Source organism: Oncorhynchus clarkii, chromosome 22, assembly GCF_045791955.1.
Source record: "Oncorhynchus clarkii lewisi isolate Uvic-CL-2024 chromosome 22, UVic_Ocla_1.0, whole genome shotgun sequence".
Taxonomy (NCBI): Eukaryota; Metazoa; Chordata; class Actinopteri; order Salmoniformes; family Salmonidae; genus Oncorhynchus; species Oncorhynchus clarkii.
The window spans coordinates 17,020,788-17,044,663 of NC_092168.1; the positions used below are offsets into that span (position 1 = coordinate 17,020,788).

At 41.2% G+C, this 23,876-nt stretch overlaps 1 protein-coding gene across 2 annotated transcripts; it reads left to right on the forward strand.

The window, feature by feature from the left end:
- The first annotated feature begins 248 nt into the window (after positions 1 to 248).
- On the forward strand, positions 249 to 23,716 carry LOC139380483 (interferon alpha/beta receptor 1a-like). 2 transcript variants are annotated; one of them, XM_071123180.1, is made up of 7 exons: positions 249 to 447; positions 8,735 to 8,867; positions 9,235 to 9,419; positions 14,646 to 14,806; positions 16,811 to 16,964; positions 17,155 to 17,309; positions 18,699 to 23,716. In XM_071123180.1, the coding sequence occupies exons 1-7, from the start codon at positions 396 to 398 to the stop codon at positions 19,065 to 19,067; spliced, it is 1,209 nt and encodes a 402-aa protein (XP_070979281.1). In that variant the 5' UTR covers positions 249 to 395; the 3' UTR covers positions 19,068 to 23,716. The 2 variants fall into 2 exon arrangements, with proteins under 2 accessions (XP_070979281.1, XP_070979283.1); XM_071123182.1 differs by having other exon boundaries at positions 259 to 447; positions 8,735 to 9,078; positions 9,195 to 9,419.
- Positions 23,717 to 23,876: the final 160 nt, after the last annotated feature.

Sequence of the window (23,876 nt, forward strand, 5' to 3'; positions counted from 1 at the left end):
ATTGAAAATAAGAATTTGTTCTTAACTGACTTGCCTAGTTAAAAAAAACATTTAAAAGTGTATTAACTTAAATATAGCCTACACAATAGCTTTCAACATACCAGTATTTGTGTGAACTTGGTGGTCGCAATAATGTGAAAAACAGTTGTACTACATTAGTGTAAAAAAAAAAATATTCCCAAAGTTTAGCGTGTTTTTTCAATGAGACTCTTATTTTGAAGAAAACAAATCCGCCATGTGATGCCAGCATAATATCCTGCTGCTAGAAGAACGGTAATGTAGACCTAGGCAGCAATCACAACAACTGGCCGCAGCAACTGGTGAAATTAACGATTTGTGAAGGCAGCTTGAGCAAACGTACGGTTGGATTCCTTGCTAAATAATAATTATTCATCATGAACGTGGGCTTTGCTCTCGTTCTCCTCTGGTCTCTCCCAATAACCAATGGTAAGTAGCTAGCTAATGCTAGCTCTATATTGTCGTGTCTTGCTTTCTAATATAGGTAACGTTAGCTAGCTATAGTAGCTAAATATTCAGTTTTGGTGATGGCATGTACTATTATGTAGTGGAAACCAAGACTGGTTTTAGCGCAGTTATGGACAATTTTAGCTGACCCTTTAACTAACTTTAACCTAATTCTCGTAACCTGCCACGTTAATTGTGTTAACCTGCCACGAAAAGTCACTTCTGCTAGTCAAAACCGACAAACCTGCCCTGAGAGCAGTGTAAGTATCCACTAATGTGATACAGCATTAGCTAGGCCTTTTCATTTAAAAAAAAGAAATCAGTATACATACAAGAAGTATACAGACAATGATAACGTATACTAGGAGGTACACCAAATTACAGATTATACAAAGACCTTAAAAGATGCACACATATTGATTGTTTTAACAGCTTTCTTATTAGAAGAATGTAGAATGGTCTTAATGTACTGCTCGAATTCCTTCTAGAAAACACAGAAGTGTTTTTTAAAAATTATTAGTGAACTTACATTTATGAATATGACATTTTTCCATTAGCACAATTAGATTTATGGAGGTAAAATGTTTTTTTCTTTATTATGGTTAAGGAAACCGAGCAGCACATTCTCACATAAAAAAACAAAAGTCATCAAGAGTATTAACCATTATAAAACTGTGAATATCTTTCCATAATTGTTTTACATGTAGACAATGCCAAAATAAATGTGAAACGGTTTCTGCATGCTCAACACAAAAAGTACAATCAATGTTAATGTATTTTTTTGAGTTTCTTCAGGTAATGATTCGCAGGGTAATGCTTATGGATCATTCTGAAAGATACCTCTTTGACCTTGTTAACAAGCAAGTATTTGTGTGGTAATAACCAGACTTTTTTCCAACAGATATTAGTGAACAATGTATTCCAGTAACTTGTAACATAAGGAATGGATACAATATCCCTTTGAAATAAAGCACGTATAGATCTGTTGTTCTGAGGGAGCAAGGAGAAACATATTTTCCCTATTGGAGAGTCAACTGGATTAATCGAGGGTAGGTCAAGAAGGTGAGGTCTGGCTACACCTCTAAATAACATGAGAGTTCCAGATGGAATAGCATCAAAGACTATGGCGAACTCTAGGTGTTACATGGATATTGTAATTAGATAAAAATTCCTCATCATTGAGTGACAATCCTTCTGCATTAAAAAGTTAATTCACCAGCAGGATATGATTATTGAACCAGTTCTTAAAAAATAAATGCATGATTCAATACAAAACGTCCTTATTGTTCCAAATGAAATACCTATGCAGGGAATTTTTTAAAATATATTAACAACCATGCTAAGAATACTTAGTGTGGTTGAAAAGCAGATCATTTTGCAGGAATCTTATCAATGTCGTAGTTACAAAGTAACATACAATTGAGGCCACCAAAACAGGAGAAGATATGAGGGATGAAATTCCAAATTGAAGTAGGATTCTTTAAAAAATGTTTAGCCCAATTTATCTTAAGTATTTTTCAAAGTAGAAAAATCAACAACAAAAAAATTGAGACCACCATATTCATATGAGTTCATAACGACAGATTTCCTAATATAATGTGTACGATTTTACCAGATGAAGTTGAAAAGCACCTGGTCAACAGCTTTACCTATTTTGTTGTCAAGATATAGGGACTGGGCTGCATAAGTATGTCTGGAGATACCTTCAGCTTTAGAAAGCAATACTCTATCTTTCAAGGATAAATCCCTCTGCAACCAATGGTTCAACTTTTTGTTTTTTTCACTAATAGGTATAACATTTAATGAGCATCTTTCCTGTTGATCCGTAGATATGGTAATCCCAAGGTATATTACTTTTTTCTTGACTGAAATATTGCATATAGAGGGTATTACAGTCTTTAACAGCAAACAATTCACACTTTTTAAGGTTCAGGCAAAAACCAGATGCTTTGGAAAGTATATTTATCACAGTGACTGCTCTAGGAATCTGGTCAGCATCTTTCAAAAAGAGGGTTGTGTCATCTGCAAGCTGACTTATGATAATAAGAAATATAGAGATCCCTTTTATATCATTAGATTTAACAGAACTTGTAAGAAGTTGGGTTGCAAGTAGGAAGGGGTAAGGCAAAATTGGACAACCTTGCCTAATTCCTCTATCTATCTATTTGAAGTGCCATGCTCGGGGATTCGAACTTGCAACCTTTCGGTTACTAGTCCAACGCTCTAACCACTAGGCTACCCTGCCGCCCCAATATAAAGTCCTGTGGAAGTTGCAACTAAAGTTAGAGATTAATTTGGGATCATCTGTGATGAGATAATTAATATTTAATTATTTAATTTGTATTATTTTTAGTAATATTTTTCTAACCTGAAAAATATGAACTCTAGCCACTTCTTCCTAGATCTGACAAAGGCTCCCTCTGCTTTCAGTTTATGCATATCATCCAACTTGTTTTGTAGCTCAAACAGAACAGATTTGTTCTCCTCAGAGACTTTCAACATTGTTTTGAACAATCTTTGTAATTACACCTTCTTCATCTCTCTTTGTCTTGGCAAGAATACTTCCATATTTTCTTAAATATTTTCCAACCTCATATTTAAAAAGCTCCCAGTTATTACTGTATGAATTGTCATTTATAGCTTTGTTCCAAAAGTGTGTAATTTAAATTGTTCATCTCCATTTTGACCAACTCATGTTTTAATATAGACTTATTAAGCTTCCAGTAGGAAGCTCTGCCAAGGCCATTATCAGAGAGAAAAGTTATGTCAATATAAATAGCTCTATGCTCAGTAAGGGGAGTGGCCAGGATGTTAACAGAAATACCCTGTTTATCAAAACATTTAGACACCAGCCAAAAATCTATGAATGATTGTCTGGAGCATGCCTCATTACTCCATGTGAAAGACTTGTCATTAGGAAACTTTACTCTCCAAATATATATAATTTCAAACCTTTCCATAAACTGCCTCAAACTTGTATTCATAGAAGTGGACTGTCCCGGAGGCCATCTATCAATTAAATTATTCGGAGAAATATTAAAATCACTACCTACAATAAGTAAAGCATTCGGGAACTTGGTTAGCCAATGGAGAATACGCTTTTCTAAAGATTCAAGTAAGTGATCATTTTCAAGTTGAATAAGGATGATGTTGTTACAGTTGATAACAAGACAAAGAAAGTGACCAAAAGGGTCACAGTCGGAGTGCAAAATACTTCCATTGAAATGATTCTTTAGAGTGATAACTCCAGCAGAGAGTTCAGAGCTATGAGAGAGCCATACATCATTACCCCACTGAGATCTCCAGAAGTTGACGTCGGTAGCAACTGAATGAGACGCTTGAAAAAAACCAATCTGTTTTAAGCTGTTCAGCAAATAAAATGTTTTGCCCTTGACGTTATTTCTTAACCCCCTAGCATTGAGTGACACAATAGACAACGACAAAGTGGAATATAGAACAAAGTACGATGAGCTAAACAACAATCGCAAATCGAAAAAGATTGAAAAGAAACCCGCATTGTATACCATATAGATATAAATGATTGAGTGTGAATAGCTGTTCTTGTCTATTGATGTTCTGTATTATGTTTTGTGTGGACCCCAATAAGAGTAGCTGCTGCTTTTGCAACAGCCAAATGGGATCCTAATAAATTGCCAATCTAGCTGGGCCCCAAGCTCTTTAGTGATGTTCCTGGTGGACTTCTTCTCCACCGCAGCACAGGACCACTGGCACCCAGGGGTCAGTTTGGCATGCTGTACTAACCATTCTTTCATTTTGGTAGAAAACAATTAAGGCATCTATCAGGCTATAGTTGTATTCAAGAATAACTGCATATACTTGAAATAAACAATAGCCTTAAAAATCATTTGGATTAGCATGTACCTCCTCTGCCTCCTGCACAGTCTCCTCTAGGATAAACATTTTCAGGGAAGATGTCATCCTAGTTAAGACAACTGAACCCAAATGTATATCAGTTGGAATTAACAAGCTTCCTGTCTTGTATGCTTTGTCAAGACACACACACACAGCAAATACAGGGACATTTACTTTTCAGCAAACATTAACTTTGGGGCGGCAGGTAGCCTAGTGGTTAGAGCGTTTGGGCCATCGAATCCCCAAGCTGACAAGGTAAAAATCTGTCGTTCTGCCCCTGAACAAGGCAGTTAACCCACTGTTCACTGGTAGGCCGTCATTGTAAATAATAATTTGTTCTTAACTTCTTGTGACTCCCCATCCCGGATCCGGGCGCGTAATCATCGCCTGACAACAATTAGCATAAAGCAACGGATATAAATATCCCTAGAAAATATTTCTATTCATGAAAATCACAAATGAAATATATTGAGACACAGCTTAGCCTTTTGTTAATCACCCTGTCATCTCAGATTTTCAAAATATGCTTTACAGCCAAAGCTAGACAAGCATTTTTGTAAGGCATTATGCCTTGCTAGCAGCAGGCAACCTTGTCACAAATCAGAAAAGCAATCAAATTAAATCGTTTACCTTTGATGAACTTCGGATGTTTTCACTCACGAGACTCCCAGGTAGATAGCCAAAGTACATTTTTTTCCCAAAATATTATTTTTGTAGGCAAAATAGCTCTTTTTGTTCTTCACGTTTGGCTGAGAAATCGCCCGGAAATTGCAGTCATGAAAATGGCGAAAAAGATTCCAAATTAGCTCCATAATATCGACAGAAACATGGCAAACGTTTTTTATAATCAATCCTCAAGGTGTTTTTCTAATATCTATTCGATAATATATCCGTCGGGACAATTCGTTTTTCAGTAGGACCGATTGGAGTAATGGCTACCTCTGTATTTTACGCGAGAGTCACCCTGGGAGCCATCATGTGACCACTTACGCAATGTAGCCACCTACGGCTATTCTTCAACATAATTGCGTAAAACTACGTCACAATGCTGTAGACACCTTGGGGAATACGTAGAAAGCGTAAGCTCGTTGATAGGACATTCACAGCTCAATAGGGACTCATTGGAACGCAGCGCTTTCAAAATATGGGGCACTTCCGGATTGGATTTTTCTCAGGCTTTCGCCTGCAACATCAGTTCTGTTATACTCACAGACAATATCTTTACAGTTATGGAAACGTTAGAGTGTTTTCTATCCAAAGCTGTCAATTATATGCATATTCTAGCATCTTGTCCTGACAAAATATCCCATTTAAAACGGCAACGTTTTTTTTCCAAAAATGAAAATACTGCCCCTAGAGTCGCAACTGACTTGCCTAGTTAAATAAAAATAAAAAAGCTGTGTCAACTTCAGTCTAGTTAAATGAGGTGGAGCTAACGTTACAAAAACAGTCGGTAACCACTATACCATAACCCTCAATGTCAAATGGAGGCGCAAGAAGAGGGCTTCAACATAGGCCTATGACTCCTTTGACGCATCGAAAGTGCCCTTCATCGCGAAGTCTGCCTCCGCGAAGTGCTGTCTGCAGATCCTGCTAGCTCAAACTAAAGGATGTGGAGCCACTTCTTCGAAAGTTGTGCGTCCTTGGGATTCCGATGGATTTTTTGGAACCAATTCATACAGCCTGGCGCTATACAGTTCGTGTTTGAATTACTACTTGTTGCCATTTTCATTGTCCACACTTGACTCCACTCTCTTCGATTCTCTGCGCGAAAACTCAGTACCACAGACAATTTGCTGATTCCTGCCAGTGGCGCACTGGCGTCAGTTGTTACTATGGCAATTTAAAATGTTGCTGACCATGCCTCCAAATAAACCTTGTCGGCGATCAAAATACAAAATATAGATGTTGTGTTAAATACACATGTTTGTATTAGTGGATTGAATACATCTCCTTTGCTTAGCTTTACTACCAAAAGTGTTTCCCTTTTTAAGCCCTGAAGTTTACGCTTATACAGTAATAGCCTAAAATAATGAAAGTAAAACCTCAATGTAGCCTAAATTGCACAATGATCCATTTCTTTTAAAGGTATTATTTATCTTTATTCTACAATGTAATAACCCTGAACCCGTCCACCATGTGGTTATCCGCAGAGGCTGCGGGTTATGGGTCAACCCACATATCACTAGTGTGTGTGCCTGCCACCATCAGGAGGTTGGGGTAATTGTGTTCATCTCGATCAAGGCCCTCCCAATCTAGAAAGAGGGCTAGACATTCTGAGTCGCAACTGAGAAAGAGAGTGGAAAAAGAGCGAGACGTACAGATTTAGTCATAGGGAAATATTATGTAATGACCCTTTTAAATCGCAGCCCCATGGGTGCACTGAAGTTTAGCAGGCCCGCACACACACACACACACACAGCTGTTAAGGGAACCATTCTCTACTCTACATTTTTATTTATTTATTCCAGCCCATCTGATAGTTCCTGTTGTGGTATTGCAAGTTCTGAGTCACGCGGCAGACTGAAACCTCTTGTCTAGGATTAGCTCTACAGGGTTTTTCCTATTCAAAATGTCTGTGTACAATTGGTATAAAAGCACTGGCTAGCTAGTGAGGTCAATGTCATCGTGGCTAGCCTATTCTTTTTTTCACCACTGATGTTTTTGCTTCTTTGGTCTAGAGTTATTTGTGTAGATTGCTGAGTTTTTAATTTTTTCAAATCCATTTTACAATAAGGCTATAACGTAACAAAATATGTAAAAGTTAAGGGGTCTGAATACTTTGAAGGCACTGTATGTTCTCAATTTAAAATGATACCAGTAGATAATGTATATGCGGCTAACCCATAAAGCAGAAAGATTTCCTACATTATTTTTGTGACATGAAATTGTTTAGTAAAAATTAAACCCTTGTATTCTAGGTACAGTAATGTTAATCAAAATAAGTAGCTGGCAATTATTAGGCTAATAAAAGATGTCAAAAAGGAAAATAGGTTTGGGGAGCGTTGTAATTCTACCTTTTTTTAAATTTGTGTGAACATGATTTTACAATACAGAGACAACCAAGAAGGTCAATGTCATAGAGGATTGCAGACATTGTTGGTGATGGGTGAAAAGAGATCTGCACAACCAATGTTTGCAAGTCAAAGCCACTATTGCCTTTACCCAAAGTACCCCTTCATGTGCATTTTAGCCTCTGGTGTTTTACAGGAAGTGAGCTATACTCATAAATGTCATGAAACAGCCATAATGTATGAGAATCATAAGGGCAATAAACTGTTCCTTTTCTCTTAATGACCTCGACCCCGCTCCTCACTAATCCACAGCTCTCTACCCATATCAGTGCCTGCCAACGTGATCGTCTTCCCTGCACTCAGCACATTCCAAGCTTCATTTTTATTTTATTTTATCTTTATTTAACTAGGCAAGTCAGTTATGAACAAATTATTATTTTCAATGATGTCTTTGTCTCATCGCGCACCAGCGACTCCTGTGGCGGGCCGGGCGCAGTGCGCGCTAACCAAGGTTGCCAGGTGCACGGTGTTTCCTCTGACACATTGGTGCGGCTGGCTTCCGGGTTGGATGCGCGCTGTGTTAAGAAGCAGTGCGGCTAGGTTGGGTTGTGTATCGGAGGACGCATGACTTTCAACCTTCGTCTCTCCCGAGCCCGTACGGGAGTTGTAGCGATGAGACAAGATAGTAGCTACTACAACAATTGGACACCACGAAATTGGGGAGAAAAAGGGGTTAAAATAAAAAATAAATAAAAATAAAGATCTTTGTCGGAATGCACTCCCAGGACTCCCACTTCCGCAAATGTTAGTTTTGTTCGATTACGTCCATATTTATGTCTAAATACCTCCGTTTTGTTCACGCGTTTAGTTCACTGTTCCAAAGGCACAAAGCGCGAGCGCAAAATCCAGACGAAAAGCCTAGAATGGCGCGCCTGTGTGACTGCGCAGTAAACAACTGATTGGCCACAGCCTAGTCCACATGTTGAAGCAGCTCTTATTCGACCCCCTTCCACAATAGAAGCCCCAAACTACTTTCTAAAGGATGTTGACATCTGCTGGAAGCCTTGGGAAGTCCAATCTGGCCCCATAGAGCATATTGGATAGGCAATCACTTAAATGAAACTACAAACCTCAGATTTCCTACTTCCTGGTTGGATTTGTCTCAGGTTTTCGCCTGTTCTGTTGTACTCACAGACATCATTCAAACAGTTTTAGAAACTTCAGAGTGTTTTCTATCAAATACTACTAATAATATGCATATATTAGCATCTGGAACAGAGTAGCAGGCAGTTGACTCTGTGCATCTTATTCAACCCAGCTACTCAATACTGCCCCCCTGTCACCAAGAAGTTAATAAACCTGTCTTCCTTTGTGTGTTTCAGTGCTTGCAGAGCTGCCTGTACCTCAGAACCTGACTCTGCTCACCCTGAACACAGAGTACCTACTAACATGGGACTGGGACCGGAATCAGACGACCACAGGCAACACTGTTACCTTCACTGCAGAGTACATGGGGTAAATCACCACACACACAGTATCACACTCTTGGACACATCCTCCACGTCTCCCCATGTCACATTATAATATATCTCACATGCTACAGTACACACAAACTGTGGCTGGTCTAATTCTTCTTGCGCTACAATATGAGTTTCATGATCTGGTATTTGGCTAAGACTGCGTCTCATCAGTAGCAGATAGCCTAGTAGTTGAGCACATTGGGCCAGTAACCAAAAGGTTGCTGGTTCGAATCCCAGAGTCGACTAGGTGAAAAATCTGTCTGTGCCCTTGAGCTAAGCGGTTAACCCTAATTACTCTTATCCAGAGCGATGTCTGCTAAAGGACTAAAATGTAAATCAGTGACCCTCTCTCTCCCCAATAGGAAGTATAAGATGCAGAGGAAGAAGAAGAACTGGAGCCGTGTGTGTGAGAGGACCATACATACCCACTGTAACTTCACAGGCTCTGATCTGCACTACCTGGGCATGTATGTGCTCAGGGTCCGAGCCAGTGCAGACGGACTGAACTCAGACTGGGTCCTTAAAGACTTCTGCCCCGATAAAGACGGTGAGAGAGAGGAAATGGGGAAGACTGACTTTGGCACCGATTTAAAAACACAAACTAAAGAGATGTAAATGTGAGAACATAACAAAATAAACACAGTTGCAAAGAGGCAGTCACATATCTAAGCACAACCACACACCAACATACATTATCAGTCAAAAGTTTGGACACCTACTCATTCTAGGGTTTTTCTTTTATTTTTACTATTTTCTACATTGTAGAATAATAGTGAAGACATCAACGCTATGAAAAAACACATGGTATCATGTAGTAACCAAAAAAGTGTTAAGAAAATCAAAATATATTTGATATTCTTCAAAGTAGCCACCCTTTGCCTTGATGACAGCCTTGCACACTCTTGGCATTCTCTCAACCAGCTTCACCTGGAATGTTTTCCCACATACACTACCATTCAAAAGTTTGGGGTCACTTAAAAATGTCCTTGTTTTTGAAAGAAAAGCAACATTTGTTGTCCATTAAAATAACATAAAATTGATCAGAAATACAGTGTAGACATTTAATTTTTTTAATGACTTTTGAAGCTGGAAACAGCTGATTTTTAATGGAATATCTACATAGGCATACAGAGGCCCATTATCGGCAACCATCACTCCTGTGTTCCAATGGCACGTTGTGTTAGCTAATCCAAGTTTATCATTTTAAAAGGCTAATTGATCATTAGAAAACCATTTTTCAATTGTTAGCATAGCTGAAAACTGTTCTGATTTTAAAGAAGCAATAAAACTGTCCTTTAGACTAGTTGAGTATCTGGAGCATCAGCATTTGTGGATTTGATTTACAGGCTCAAAGTGGCCAGAAACAAATAACTTTCTTCTGAAACTCGTCAGTCTATTCCTGTTCTGAGAAATGAAGGCTATTTCCATGCGAGAAATTTTCAAGAAACTGTAGATCCCGTGCAATGCTGTGTACTACTCCCTTCACAGAACAGTGCAAACTGACACTAACCAGAATAGAAAGAGGGGTGGGAGGCCACGGTGCACAACTGAGCAAGAGGACAAGTACATTAGTGTCTAGTTTGAGAAACAGACCCTCACAAGTCCTTAACTGGCAGCTTCATTAAATAGTATGCGCAAAACACCAGTCTCAACGTCAACAGTGAAGAGGCAACTCCGGGATGCTGGCCTTCTAGGCAGAGTTCCTCTGTCCAGTGTTATTTTGCCCATCTTTTTTCTTTTTTTTTTTTTACCCCTTTTTCTCCCCAATTTCGTGGTATCCAATTGTTGTAGTAGCTACTATCTTGTCTCATCGCTACAACTCCCGTACGGGCTCGGGAGAGACGAAGGTTGAAAGTCATGCGTCCTCCGATACACAACCCAGCCAGCCGCACTGCTTCTTAACACAGCGCACACTGCGCCCGGCCCGCCACAGGAGTCGCTGGTGCGCGATGAGACAAGGACATCCCTACCGACCAAGCCCTCCCTAACCCGGACGACGCTAGGCCAATTGTGCGTCGCCCCCCTCCCGGTCGCGGCCGGTTACGACAGAGCCTGGGCGCGAACCCAGGGACTCTGATGGCACAGCTGGCGCTGCAGTACAGCGCCCTTAACCACTGCGCCACCCGGGAGGCCTATTTTGCCCATCTTAATCTTTTATTTTTATCGGCCAGTCTGAGATAAGGCTTTTTCTTTGCAACTCTGCCTAGAAGGCCAGCATCCCGGAGTTGCCTCTTCACTGTTGACATTGAGACTGGTATTTTGCAGGTACTATTTAATGAAGCTGCCAGTGAAACATATGTTTCTCAATTGTCTGTAATATGTTCCGGGATTCATCCAATGGCTTTGAGGAGTATACCACCTCCGTCATCAGCTTCATCAATCATCAGCTTCATCAATAAGTGCATTCAGTGTTGCGTCATCTCCACAGTGACCGTACATACATATCTCAACCAGAAGCCATGGACTACAGGCAACATCCGCATCGAGCTAAAGGCTAGAGCTGCCGCTTACAAGGAGTGCGACACTAATCCGGACACTTATAAGAAATCCCGCTACACCCTCAGTCAAACCATTTAAACAGGCAAAGCGTCAATACAGGATTAAGATTGAATCCTACTACACCGGCTTTGACACTCATCGGATGTGGCAGGGTTTTGAAAACTATTACAGAGTACAAAGGGAAATCCAGCCACGAGCTGCCCAGTGACGTGAGCCTACCAGATGAGCTAAATGCCTTTCATGCTCGCTACGAGGCAAGCAACACTGAAGCATGCTCTCGGTAGCCGATGTGCAAGACCTTTAAGCAGGTCAACATTCACAAAGCCACGGGCCGGACGGATTACCAGGATGTGTACTCAAATCATGTGCGGACCAACTTGCGAGTGTCTTCACTGACATTTTCAACCTCTCCCTGACTGAGTCTGTAATACCTACATGTTTCAAGCAGACCGCCATAGTCCCTGTGCCCAAGCGAAGGTAACCTGCCTAGAATGATTACCGCCCCGTAGCACTCACGTCAGTAGCCATGAAGTGCTTTGAAAGCCTGGTAATGGCTCACATCAGCAGCATCATCCCGGATACACTAGACCAGGTATTCTCAAACTGGGGTACGCGAAATGCCGTCGGGAGTACGCCAAATAAAACTGATTCACGTTTAAAAAATAGTGTATAGATTTTTTTTTTCATTATTCACATTTTCAAACAGTCCATTTATAGTTTCCAACGGGGCTATACATTTGGGTTAGAGTTTTTTATTTCTCCCCTGTGTAGGCTCATTTCACTGCCAAAAATAAAATTAAACCATCTAGTGTTCAGCGAAATAACAACAATGTCAAATAAGGGGTGGCCTAGTCAAATAATTAACATCTAATCACATTAACCGTTACTCTCTCGCGGAAATTCCACTAACGGTCCATATGTAGCCAAACTTAGCTGCTGTTCATGTTGATATCTGTACTTGTGGTGCAAAAGCCATGACAGGGAGACGTAGTGGAGTGGTAACACCCATGCAAGCAGTTGGTCCCGACGCCACTTGGGTACACTGCAGCATCCACCGAGAGGTTCTTGCTGCCAAGGGAATGCCTGACAGCTTGAAAGACGTTTTGGACACTACAGTGGAAAATGGTTAACTTTGTTACAGCAAGGTTCCTGAACTATTTTCTGCACTATGCAATGATATGGGCAGCGACCATGTAACGCTTTTACAACATACAGAAGTGCTCTGGTTATCAAGGGGCAAAGTATTGAAAAAAAATTTACATTGAGAGACGAGCTTAAAGTTTTCTTTGCTGACCATAATTTCTACTTGGCTGACCGCTTGCATGAGTTTCTGACACGACTGGCCTATCTGGGTGATGTTTTTTCTCATCTGAATGATCTGAATCTAGGATTACTGTGACTCTCCAACTTTATTCAATGTGCGGGACAAAATTGAGCCTATGATTAAGAAGTTGGAGCTCTTCTCTGTTTGCATTAACAAGGACAACACACAGGTCTTTCCATCATTGTATGATTTTTTTTTGTGGTCAAATGAACTCAAGCTTACGGACAATGTCAAATGTGATATAGCGAAGCACCTGAGTGAGTTTGTTGCGCAATTACGCAGGTACTTTCCCGAAACAGATGACTGTGTGGAAAATGATTTAAAACAATACAACTCAACATTGCAGAGTTATGTGCATCCTTTCAAGCATACCCTTCTCATTAACCTGTGGTGAGTTATTCACAATTTTCAATGAACAAATAAGGTTTTATATGTAAGATGGTTAAATAAAGAGCAAAATTATTGATTATTATATGTGCCCTGGTCCTATAAGAGCTCTTTGTCCCACGAGCCAGGTTGTGACACAAACTCTCACTCATTCTTATGTTTAATAAATGTATCGTATAGTATGTGTGGGAGGCTTACAATAATGGCAAAAAACATTTGAGAGTGCGCTGACCCTGGTGCTAGAGGAGGGGTACAGGACTATAAAAAGTTTGGAAACCGCTGCCCTAGACCAACTCCAATCGCATACCGCCCCAACAGATCCACAGATGACGCAATGTCAATCGCACTCTACAATGCCCTTTCCCACCTGGACAAAAGGAACACCTATGTGAGAATGACTACAGCTCAGCGTTCAACACCATAGTGCCCACAAAGCTCATCACTAAGCTAAGGATCCTGGAACTAAACACCTACCTCTGCAACTGGACTTCCTGACGGGCCGCCCCCAGGTGGTAAGGGTAGGCAACAACACATCTGCCACGCTGATCCTCAACACTGGGGCCTCTCAGGGGTGCGTGCTTAGTCCCCTCCTGTACTCCGTTCACCCACGACTCCCAACACCATCATTACGTTTGCTGACGACACTACAGTGGTAGGTCTGATTACCGATAACGATGAGGGCCTATAGGTAGGAGGTCAGAGACCTGGCAGTGTGGTGCCAGGATAACAACCTCTCCCTCAATGTGAGCAAGACAAAGGAGCTGATCGTCAACTACAAGAAAAAGCGGGCCGAACAGGCCCCTATTAACATCGACAGGGCTGTAGTGGAGCGGGTCGAGAGTTTCAAGTTCCTTGGAGTCCACATCAGCAACATGTTGATCATGGTCCAAAAACACCAAGACAATCGTGAAGAGGGCACGACAACAACTTTTCCCCTTAGGAGACTGAAAAGATTTGGCATGGGTCCGCAGATCCTCAAAGTTCTACAGCTGCACCATCGAGAGCATGGTTGGACTGGTTGCATCACCACCTGGTATGGCAACTGTTCGGCATCTGACCGTAAGGCGCTACAGAAGGTAGTACATATGGCCCAGTACGTCACTGGGGCCGAGCTTCCTGCCATCCAGGACCTATATACTAGGCAGTGTCAGAGGAAAGCCCCAAAATTGTCAGACTCCAGTCACCCAAGTCATAGACAGTTCTCTCTGCTACAACACGGCAAGCGGTACTGGAGCCTGGACTAATTAACAGCTTCTACCTCCAAGCCCTAAGACTGCTGAACAATTAATCAAATGGCCACCCGGACTATTTACACCCCCCACCACCATTTAGTTTTTTACACAGTAAGGTTGTATTCGGCGCATGTGACAAAGTTTGATTTGAATGAGTAGGTGTGTCCAAACGTTTGACTGGTACTGTACGTAGACACCCTAACACACAACTAGCACAGGAAGATCGCTATCGATCACCAATAATCATTCTCTGGAGTTGGCTCGGCTGGATTCTGACTTGATGATTACTGAAAGTTTATTTATGCTTATGTTTCTGTTCTTCCCCGTCTAGCTGCTTTGGGCCCACCATCCAGGGTTGAGCTGGCTCCTGTGGGTAACCTGCTGGACGTGACCATCTCTGACCCCCTGACCAGCACCCAGGGCTCCATGAAGGAACACGTCCTCTCCCTGTACTACCACATCCTGTACTGGAACCTGTCTGATGACCCTCGGGTACTGTCTTTTCTTACTAGCACTGACTTTTCTGATAGCTACTTTATTGGTGGAAAATGTACTGTTGTTGATATGTGGTGGCTCACCTAGCTACCTTAAAATGGATGCACTAAGTAACTACTAAATGACAAATGTGAATGTTACTTTTTTTGGTTTCTAGCTGAAACTAGGACAGATTCATTATTTTTTTGGAACAACTAGAAATCCTCAGAGAGAAGTTTTTAAAATACCTTTGTTTCTCCAGCTCACACTTCCCTTTTCTATGTTTTCTTAAGGCACCTGGGCCTCCCCTCAGTAACCCTATAAAAACCCACACACCAGAAGCCACAACATGTAACACTCTAAACCGCAACCTTAAAAAGAACACACCTGTGTTCCTACTCTGGTTTTCTATGCAGGGTTTCTATGTAGGTTTTCTATGTAACGCAACACAATAATAGACCTTTCAGACTTATGGAATGTGGCGCCTTGAAAGCGCTACGGCATGTGTGTTTGTCTGAAAGGGTACACTACGGCTTTTTAAATGCCGCAACCAAACCTTTTCTGGAGGTAGTTTCGAAGCGCCATTGAAAACAGGAATTTAACTTGTCTGTTAAGGAATGACGGGACTAACATCAATTTCTAGGCAACCAGAACTGTCAATCAAATGAGCATCAGCATCATCTGGGTATGTGTGCAACAAAAGTTCAACGTTCACCTTCCGCTACCATTTCCGTCAAGCCGTCTACACATAGTTTGACGGGTACGTTCGATAAATCCAACGTTATGCACCACACAGAACGTACTGCAACTGCCTCTGCAACGCAATGCTGTGAGGCAAACGCAGTGTTCCATTGGAAATGAATGTACTTCTGGTGTACAAAAATGCAATGATGCTGTCGGTGTGGTCGAGGCGTAAGAAAAGTTCTTTGAAGTTCCTAAAATATGACTTACCAATACATTTTGTAGGGGGAAAAAAACAAAATTTCTACCCTACCATAAAAACAACAGCACATCAATGAGCAACATTTATTGTTTTCAGGGAAACAATACCAAACATTCTATGCTGGAGCAGAATTCTGTCTGAAAAGGTACATCAGGTTATCAATTGTTGCTATCGACCTGTTACTGTAGTGGCATCCTATGTAAGGGACTGTGCACTTGAGGTGTGTGGCCACTTGGAAACACCAGTTAGACCTCTCACTCAAACCCTTGTAATTTGTTTGTCTTATGTTGCACTTACCTCACATTTTCCAGGAATATTGGCCCAACGTGGTCCGGGTTAGGGAAGGGTTTGGCCGTGGGGGCTTTACTTGGCTCCTTGATGCTATAGCGACTCCTTGTGGCGGGCTGGGCACTTGCAGGCTGACTTCAGTCGTCAGTTGAACGGTGTGTCCTCCGACACATTGGTGCAGTGGGTGTTTAGAAGCGCGGTTTGGCGGGTCATGTTTCGGAGGATGCATGACTCAACCTTCGCCTCTCCCGAGCCCGTTGGGAAGTTGCAGCGATGAAACAAGATCGTAATTGGATGAGTTGTGTACTCATGGTTATGCATATACTTTTCATATTTCTTCTGTACGATTTCAATTTAGCCCTATCCATATAGGACAATCCCCACGAGTGCGAAGGGTTGAATATTTAAAGTGTATTTATTCTAAAAAGTAAAGCCAACACGTTTCAGGGTTTTTATTCTGTTCGATATCGGACTGGGCATTCAAATGCGCATCAGATTGAATGCAAAGCTCTTATTACGTATTCTCTGTAACTCCCCCAGGGCTTCAACATCAATTGTATCTGCTCTTCTGCAGCCATTCCACTTACTTGATTTAATCTAGTACTAGCATAGATGGTTCATGCGAAGAAGGGCTTGGTGATTAGTTCACCAGTGGAATCAACTGTGCTAGTACTGCATTACATCAAGTAAGTGGAATGGCTGGAGGTACTCCAGAGAGGTTTGGGAAACACAGCCCTATCTTATTTCACTCTGCAAAAACCTATTTTAACATGTTTTTATTGTTTGAACAGGGTCTAAAGCCTAATGTGGTGAACTCTAACAACAACCTGGTGACGCTGCCTGAGCTGGAGGCCTGGACGTGGTACTGTGTCATGGTTCAGTCTCGCTACGACTACTACAACAAGACAAGCGGCTACACGGCACCCCAGTGCATGCAGACAGAAGGTAAAGACTTTGAGATTGGTTTTGAAATAGCATGACGTGTTTGTGTGTGTAACCTACCTGTATCCGTGTGAGTAAGTATACTGTATGAGTGTATTTTTTTTGTATATATATATTTTTTTACAGGAGTATTTACACATTAATGAGGGCACTGTAATCTGAAGGACACTTGTGTGATTGTCTTCATCCACAGGTGACACTCGGTGGAGGCAGATCTTCCAGTACTTCCTGGTCTCCCTGGTAGTATGTTTCCTGCTGGTGCTGCTGCCCTACACCTTCTTTAGGTTCTACAGAGTCCTCAAACACACCTTCTACCCCACCATCCAGCTGCCTGCATACATCCAGGAGGTAGGCTGTACATGGGCTAACAAGCACACACATCCTATCAAATTTTATTTGTCACATGCGCCGAATACTACCGGTGTAGACCTTACCGTGAAATGCTTACTTACAAGCCCTTAACTTCTTATGGTATAGGGGACGCTTGCGTCCCACTTGGCCAAAAACCAGGGAAAATGCAGCGTGGCAAATTCAAATAAATTTATATAAAAATCTAACTTTCATTAAATCACACATGTAAGATACTCAATTAAAGCTACACTCGTTGTGAATCCAGCCAACATGTCAGATTTCTAAAAGGCTTTTCAGCGAAAGCATAAGAAGCTATTATCTGTTGATAGCACAACAGTAAACAAAGAGGGTAGCATTTTTCAACCCTGCAGGTGCTACACAAAACGCAGAAATAAAATATAAAACATGCCTTACCTTTGACGAGTTTCTTTTGTTGGCACTCCAATATGTCCCGTAAACATCACAATTGGTCCTTTTGTTTGATTAATTCCGTCCATATATATTCAAACTGTCAATTTATTTGGCGCATTTGATCCAGAAAAAAACAGCTTCCAAAATGCGCAATGTCACTACAAAATATTTTAAAAGTTGCCTATAAACTTTGCCAAAATATTTCAAACTACTTTTGCAATACACCTTTAGGTATTTTTAAACGTTAATAATCGATCAAATTGAAGACGAGTCTAACGCTACTTTTCAAGTCTTGGCCAAATCTCAACAGCGTTACCCTTTTCCAGGATGGCCCTACTTCTTCATTGCACAAATGAATAACCTCAACCAACAAGTTCCTAAGAAATATTGTTTGCCAATGAGAACTCGGTGAACAGACAGACCTAAAAAAAAAAAAGGAATTCTCTGGGTTTTGCCTGCTACATAAGTTCTATTATACTCACAGACATGATTGTGTTTTCTATCCAAATCTACTAATAATATGCATGTCTTATATTCTTGGCATGAGTAGCAAGAAGTTGAAATTGGGCACGCTATTTATCCAAAAGTGAAAATGCTGCCTCCTATACCTTAAGAAGTTAACCAAAAATGCAGTTAAGAAAATAGAGTAAAACAAAATTGACTAAATAAACAAAAGTTTAAAAGTAACACAATTTAACGAAGCTATATACAGCGGGTACCGAGTCAATGTGCGGGGATACAGGTTAGTCAAGGTAAATTGTACATGTAGGTAGGGGTAAAGCGACTATGTATGTATATGACTATGTATGTATAATAAACAGAGAGTGGCAGCAGGCCTCACAGTGGCTAGCATGTAAACAACAGTAATATCTAGGTATCTTTGGGTGGGTGTGTGTCTCTGGGGTGTTGGGATAAATTGAGTAATCGTATGCTGCTCCCTCTTCTCCCCCCCCCCCCCCCCGCCCCCACCACCAGTACCTCTGTGACTCCTCCCTCGGCTCTGAAATGCCCATTCTCCTCACTCCTGAGTCGGAGCTGTGCTGTGATAATCTGAGCGTGTACGCCGAGGTGGTGCTGCTGGAGATCCACATAGCTCCTCCCTTCACAGCTCCCCCCTCAGGGCTGCAGCATGACAGCAGCAGGCATAGCCGCCAGGGCAGTGAAGGCAGCGGAGACTCTGGGGTCTACTCCACAGAGGGAGGCTCCGGCCAGCAGGGTTCTAGTGGTGGGGGTGAGCCAATCAGGAGAGACAAGGAAGTGGAGAAGGTCAAGCTGGAGGAGATGGGGGAAGAGCCTGGAGACGAAGGAGTTCCGGATGAGGGAGTTGTGGATGTGTGCGTCTGAGGAGAGATGGAGAGAGCGAGAGGAGCGCTGGGTGGAAAGACTGTAGGTGATGGTTGAAGAATTGTAATAGGGAAAGGAGGAGGGTCATACAGAATGTTCTCTGAAGTCTGTCTTTCTACCCCTCAAAGGACACTTTGAAGTTGATGACATCTCGCTTAAAAGACATCACACAGATTAAAAGACACATCTCAAAAGTAAGGGTGTAACGGTAAACGTATTCATACCAACTCGTTCGGTATGGGGGACCTCTGTTCAGTCTGCACTGTGAACCCAGATTAAAACATAAACAATTTTACTGTACCAGTCAAACGTTTGGCCACCCACTCATTCCAGGGTTTTTCTTTATTCTTACTATTTTCTAAATTGTATAATAATACTGAAGACATCCAAACTATGAAATAACATACATGGGATCATTAGTATCCAAATATGTGTTAAACAAATCGAAGTATATATTTTAGATTATTCAAAGTAGCCACTCTTTGCCTTGATGACAGCTTTGCACACTCTTGGCATCCCTCTCAACCAGATTCATGAGGTAGTCACCTGGAATGCATTTCAATTAACAGGTGTGTCTTGTTAAAAGTGAATTTGTGGAATTCCTTTCCTTCTTAATGTGTTTGAGCCAATCAGTTGTGTTGTGACAAGTTACGGGTGGTATACAGAAGATTGCCCTATTTGGTAAAAGACCAAGTCCTTATTATGGCAAGGACAGCTCAAATAAGCGAAGACAAACGACAGTCCATCATTACTTTAAGACATGAAGGTCAGTCAATCCGGAAAATGGAAAGAACTTTGAAAGTTTCTTCAAGTGAAGTCGCAAAAACCAACAAGCACTATGATGAAACCGTCTCTCATGAGGACCGCCACAGGAAAGGAAGACCCAGAGTTACCTCTGCTGCAGAGGATAAGTTCATTAGAGTTAGCAGCCTCAGAAATTGCTACCAAATAAATGCTTCAGAGTTCAAGTAACAGACACATCTCAACATCAACTGTTCAGAGGAGACTGCGTGAATCAGGCCTTCGTAGTTGAATTGCTGCAAAGAAACCACTACTGAAGGACACCATTTAAGAAGAAGACTTTCTTGGGCCAAGAAACACGAGCATTGCACATTAAACCGGTGGAAATCTGTCCTTTGGTCTGATGAGTCCAAATTTGAGATTAGGTCAATGGATGATCGCATGTGTAGTTCCCACCGTAAAGCATGGAGGTGTGATGGTGTGGGGGTGCTTTGCTGGTGACACTGATTTATTTAGAATTCAAGGCACACTTAACCAAGAATGGCTACCACAGAATTCTGCAGTGATACGCCATCCCATCGGTTTGCACTTAGTGGGACTATCATTCATTTTTCAACATGACAATGACCCAGAACACACCTCCAGGCTATGTAAGTGCTATTTTACCAAGAAGGAGAGTGATGGAATCACCCGACCTAAACTCAATTGAGATGGTTTGAGATTAGTTGGACCGCAGAGTGAAGGAAAAGCAGCCAACAAGTGCTCAGCATATGTGAGAACTCCTGCAAGACTGTTGGAAAAGCATTTCTCATGAAGGTGGTTGAGAATGCCAAGAATGTGCAAAGCTGTCATCAAGGCAAAGGGTGGCTACTGAAATCAAAATATTTTATATTCTTCTAACACTTGTTTGGTTACTACTTGATTCCATATCTGTTATTTCAGAGTTTTTATTCTACAATGTAGAAAATAGTAAAAATCTAGAAACCCTGGAATGAGTAGGCGTCCACACTTTTGACTGGTACTGTACATGGATATTTCACTAGGCCTATAGGCTGCATTGTATGCCTCTTGGGTAAATCTGAGCAACAACAAAAACATTTCCCAGGCTTTCCCGTTAAAACAACTAGAGACTACAGAATGTGCATGTTGTAATTACAATTTGAATCTTAATTGACGGATTTCTAACTGTCCTTTTTGTGAGGCGCAGCCAGGAAATAGTTCTGTCCAATGGCGAGTGGTGGGGTCGAGTACCCACTCTATATAAGCAAGCTGAAACAGAAGTTGTCAATAAATAGGCCAATGCACCCTGTGTTGTGCTTACTACAGATGGATGGACCTCCCAGGGCTACGGAGAGCTACTTAAGTGACAGCCCTTCACATTTCCCTCAACTGGGAAATGAAAAGTACCGCGCTACAGACACGCCCCCTTTATGAGAGTCACACAAGTGCACATATTTTTCTCTTTGTAAGAAAACCTTATAGCATAGGCTTCTACAATGTCTGAGCCATGTACATGTTGATTTCACACACATATTGGACTTTATTTTAGTGTTGTTGAGTAATCATGTGTTTTCATTTCAGAAAATATAAACAAAAATGAACTACAGTAACTGTTGACATTTTCCCGCTGTACCAAATCCGAACCGTAGCGCGACCCCAAAACCAGGTTCTGTGAACTTTTACACCCCTACTCAAGGTACCATCCATAGCCACCTTGTGACAGGATGGCATGTTATTAATGTGATTCCTGTTTGTCTTTATTCTACCTGTTCACTGCGACAATTGTGAATTTGTGCCTGGGTTGTTCTGGGAATCCCATGTTGCTCTGTGTTTTAAGGGCATAGAAACAATATTAAAGGTGGGAGAGGAAGGAGCATCTATCAGATTAAGAATATCCACAAGACCCCAGCCCACCTTTCTTTTCTATGGCCATGCTGGAAGAGTGTAGTGGCATGGTGTCGTGAGATGGGCGTGCTCCAAACTACATGTCAGACAGTGCTGGTCACTGCCAATGGCATGCCTTCTTTTTCCAGCAAATTCTGTGACCGTTGGTCCATTGGCATGTATGAAGACTGACTGCTGCAAGATGTTGTGTGTTCCCCTATACTGTAACTAAAGCGGTAATCCCCATTCAAAATAAATGAAGGAATTCATGGGGAAACAGGGTAGCTCGTCAGTTTAAACGGTTAAATTTGAACATTTTCAATCACAAGTATGGTGCAGATAATCAACCTCAAGTTTGTCCAGTCAAGACATCTTCAAAACAAAGCCCATCGTGCATGTTGGTTTTTATGTAAATGTTAAATGCATTAGTTTGTCCTTTTTATGATTCTTATAGAATCTGAAATCAAGAATAGTGTCATGTTCTCTGAGACCTTCTCATTATTTGACTTCCTCTTTGTCATGAAAGGTGCTTTGCTCCAACTGTTGCTGATTGGACCCCTGAGTCTTATAGAAGAACTGAATCTCGTGTGTGATTTATTTGAAGGTCTGTTTATTGATGCATTTGTTCTCTGAGCTGAAAAGTCCACTGTGGAACAAATACCTCCTAGAGGTTTTTCATTGTAAATACAACAACATTTTGTCAAAGTTAAAAAATAAGTGGAAATGATCAGCATCACTTAAGTTGATAAAAGTGACATAAAATATATTCAACAAATAACCATCATGTATATCAGCTAAAGCCTCAAAACCGAAGCCAATACAAATGTGAATTTCCTATGCTTTGTTATTATAACCAGCTACAAACAGCTCTTTGTATTACATGCCTGTACAGTTGAAGTCAGAAGTTTATGTACACCTTAGCCAAATGCATTTAAACTCAATTGAGATGTACAAACTATGGCCACGCTGTCAATGAAGCATGCCAATGTTGAATGTTTTATAATTTTAAGCTTGGAAAAGACACCCTTAAACCCAGACTTGGGACCACACAGCCACTTCACTGAATAGCAGGCTAGTGATTGCTTTGCAATGCTTGCAGTTAGGATTTGCCAGTAGATTGTCGACTTGATTCATAATGATGACTGCTGAAAGTATGTAATGACATGATCCGTCCAATCAAAGCTACTTTAGATGAAATTACGTCAGATCACATATCTGTGGCCAATGACCTCGAACCTTCTTGGATGGGCACTTCAAATGTAACTCTATGGCAGCACCCAAGGGCTTGAATTTTAGAGTTTTACCCTACCCTGACTACACAGCTTGCAAAAATACATTTAGAAATCTATGTTATTAATTGATTGCACCCACACTGCTCGTGCGCGTCAACGAGCGTCTGCGTTGCCAAGGGCTAAAATAGAAGTCCTTTCTATTTTTACCGATTTTTACCCAACTCCCATACGGACTCAGGAGAGACGCATCCTCCTGGAAGGAGGAGAGATCACTAGAAATGATTCGGTTGACCGTTATATGTGTGGATTAATTGTCGGAGTAGGGGACGTTGTGCATTTCGGGTAAAATAACAACTCAATGTTTATATCCCAGGACAAATTTGCTAGCAACAGCAAGCTAGCTAAATAGGACAAATGAGCTAGCAAGCTAACTAGCTAAATTGCCATACATGTTTAATGCTTTTCGACCTGTCCCCAAATTAATGTCATTGGTTCAGAGTTTGTTTTGATATTTTAACCTGCGTGTCGTGATCACGTTTGGTGTAGTGTTGTACATTTCATGTATTGTTTAGAGTTTTGTCGTGCCTTCGCTGGCATGCATATAAAATAACATGTTTGCCTCACCAAGATTGACATGCTAAAATTGCCACTGAAAGTAGTCCTGGTGAATAGTATGCACAAAACAATGGTTGTCTTCATTTATATCTTTGGTCATGCTGTACAATACTGAACATGCTGTATTATTGCATCCAAATTGAGTTTCATTCATATTAAAGTATTTAACTCACCTCATACGTCTTGCCTAAGTGTTTGATTGCATACTGATTAATTGATGTTGTAACATGCTGTGAACTTGACCTCTGTTACATTTGTGATTTCACTTTTTTGTTCTTTGAAAAAAAAATGAGTATCGGTCACGTGCTGCTTCTTCCAGACAGTGACTAACTTTTAG

Bases quoted from the DNA above. Each gene is read 5' to 3' on its own strand.
- LOC139380483 (XM_071123180.1), top strand. From the start codon at position 396: ATGAACGTGGGCTTTGCTCTCGTTCTCCTCTGGTCTCTCCCAATAACC. The intron at 8,868-9,234 runs GTAAATCACCAC...TCTCCCCAATAG, and splicing joins TTCACTGCAGAGTACATGGG to GAAGTATAAGATGCAGAGGA. The intron at 16,965-17,154 runs GTAAAGACTTTG...CTTCATCCACAG, and splicing joins CCAGTGCATGCAGACAGAAG to GTGACACTCGGTGGAGGCAG.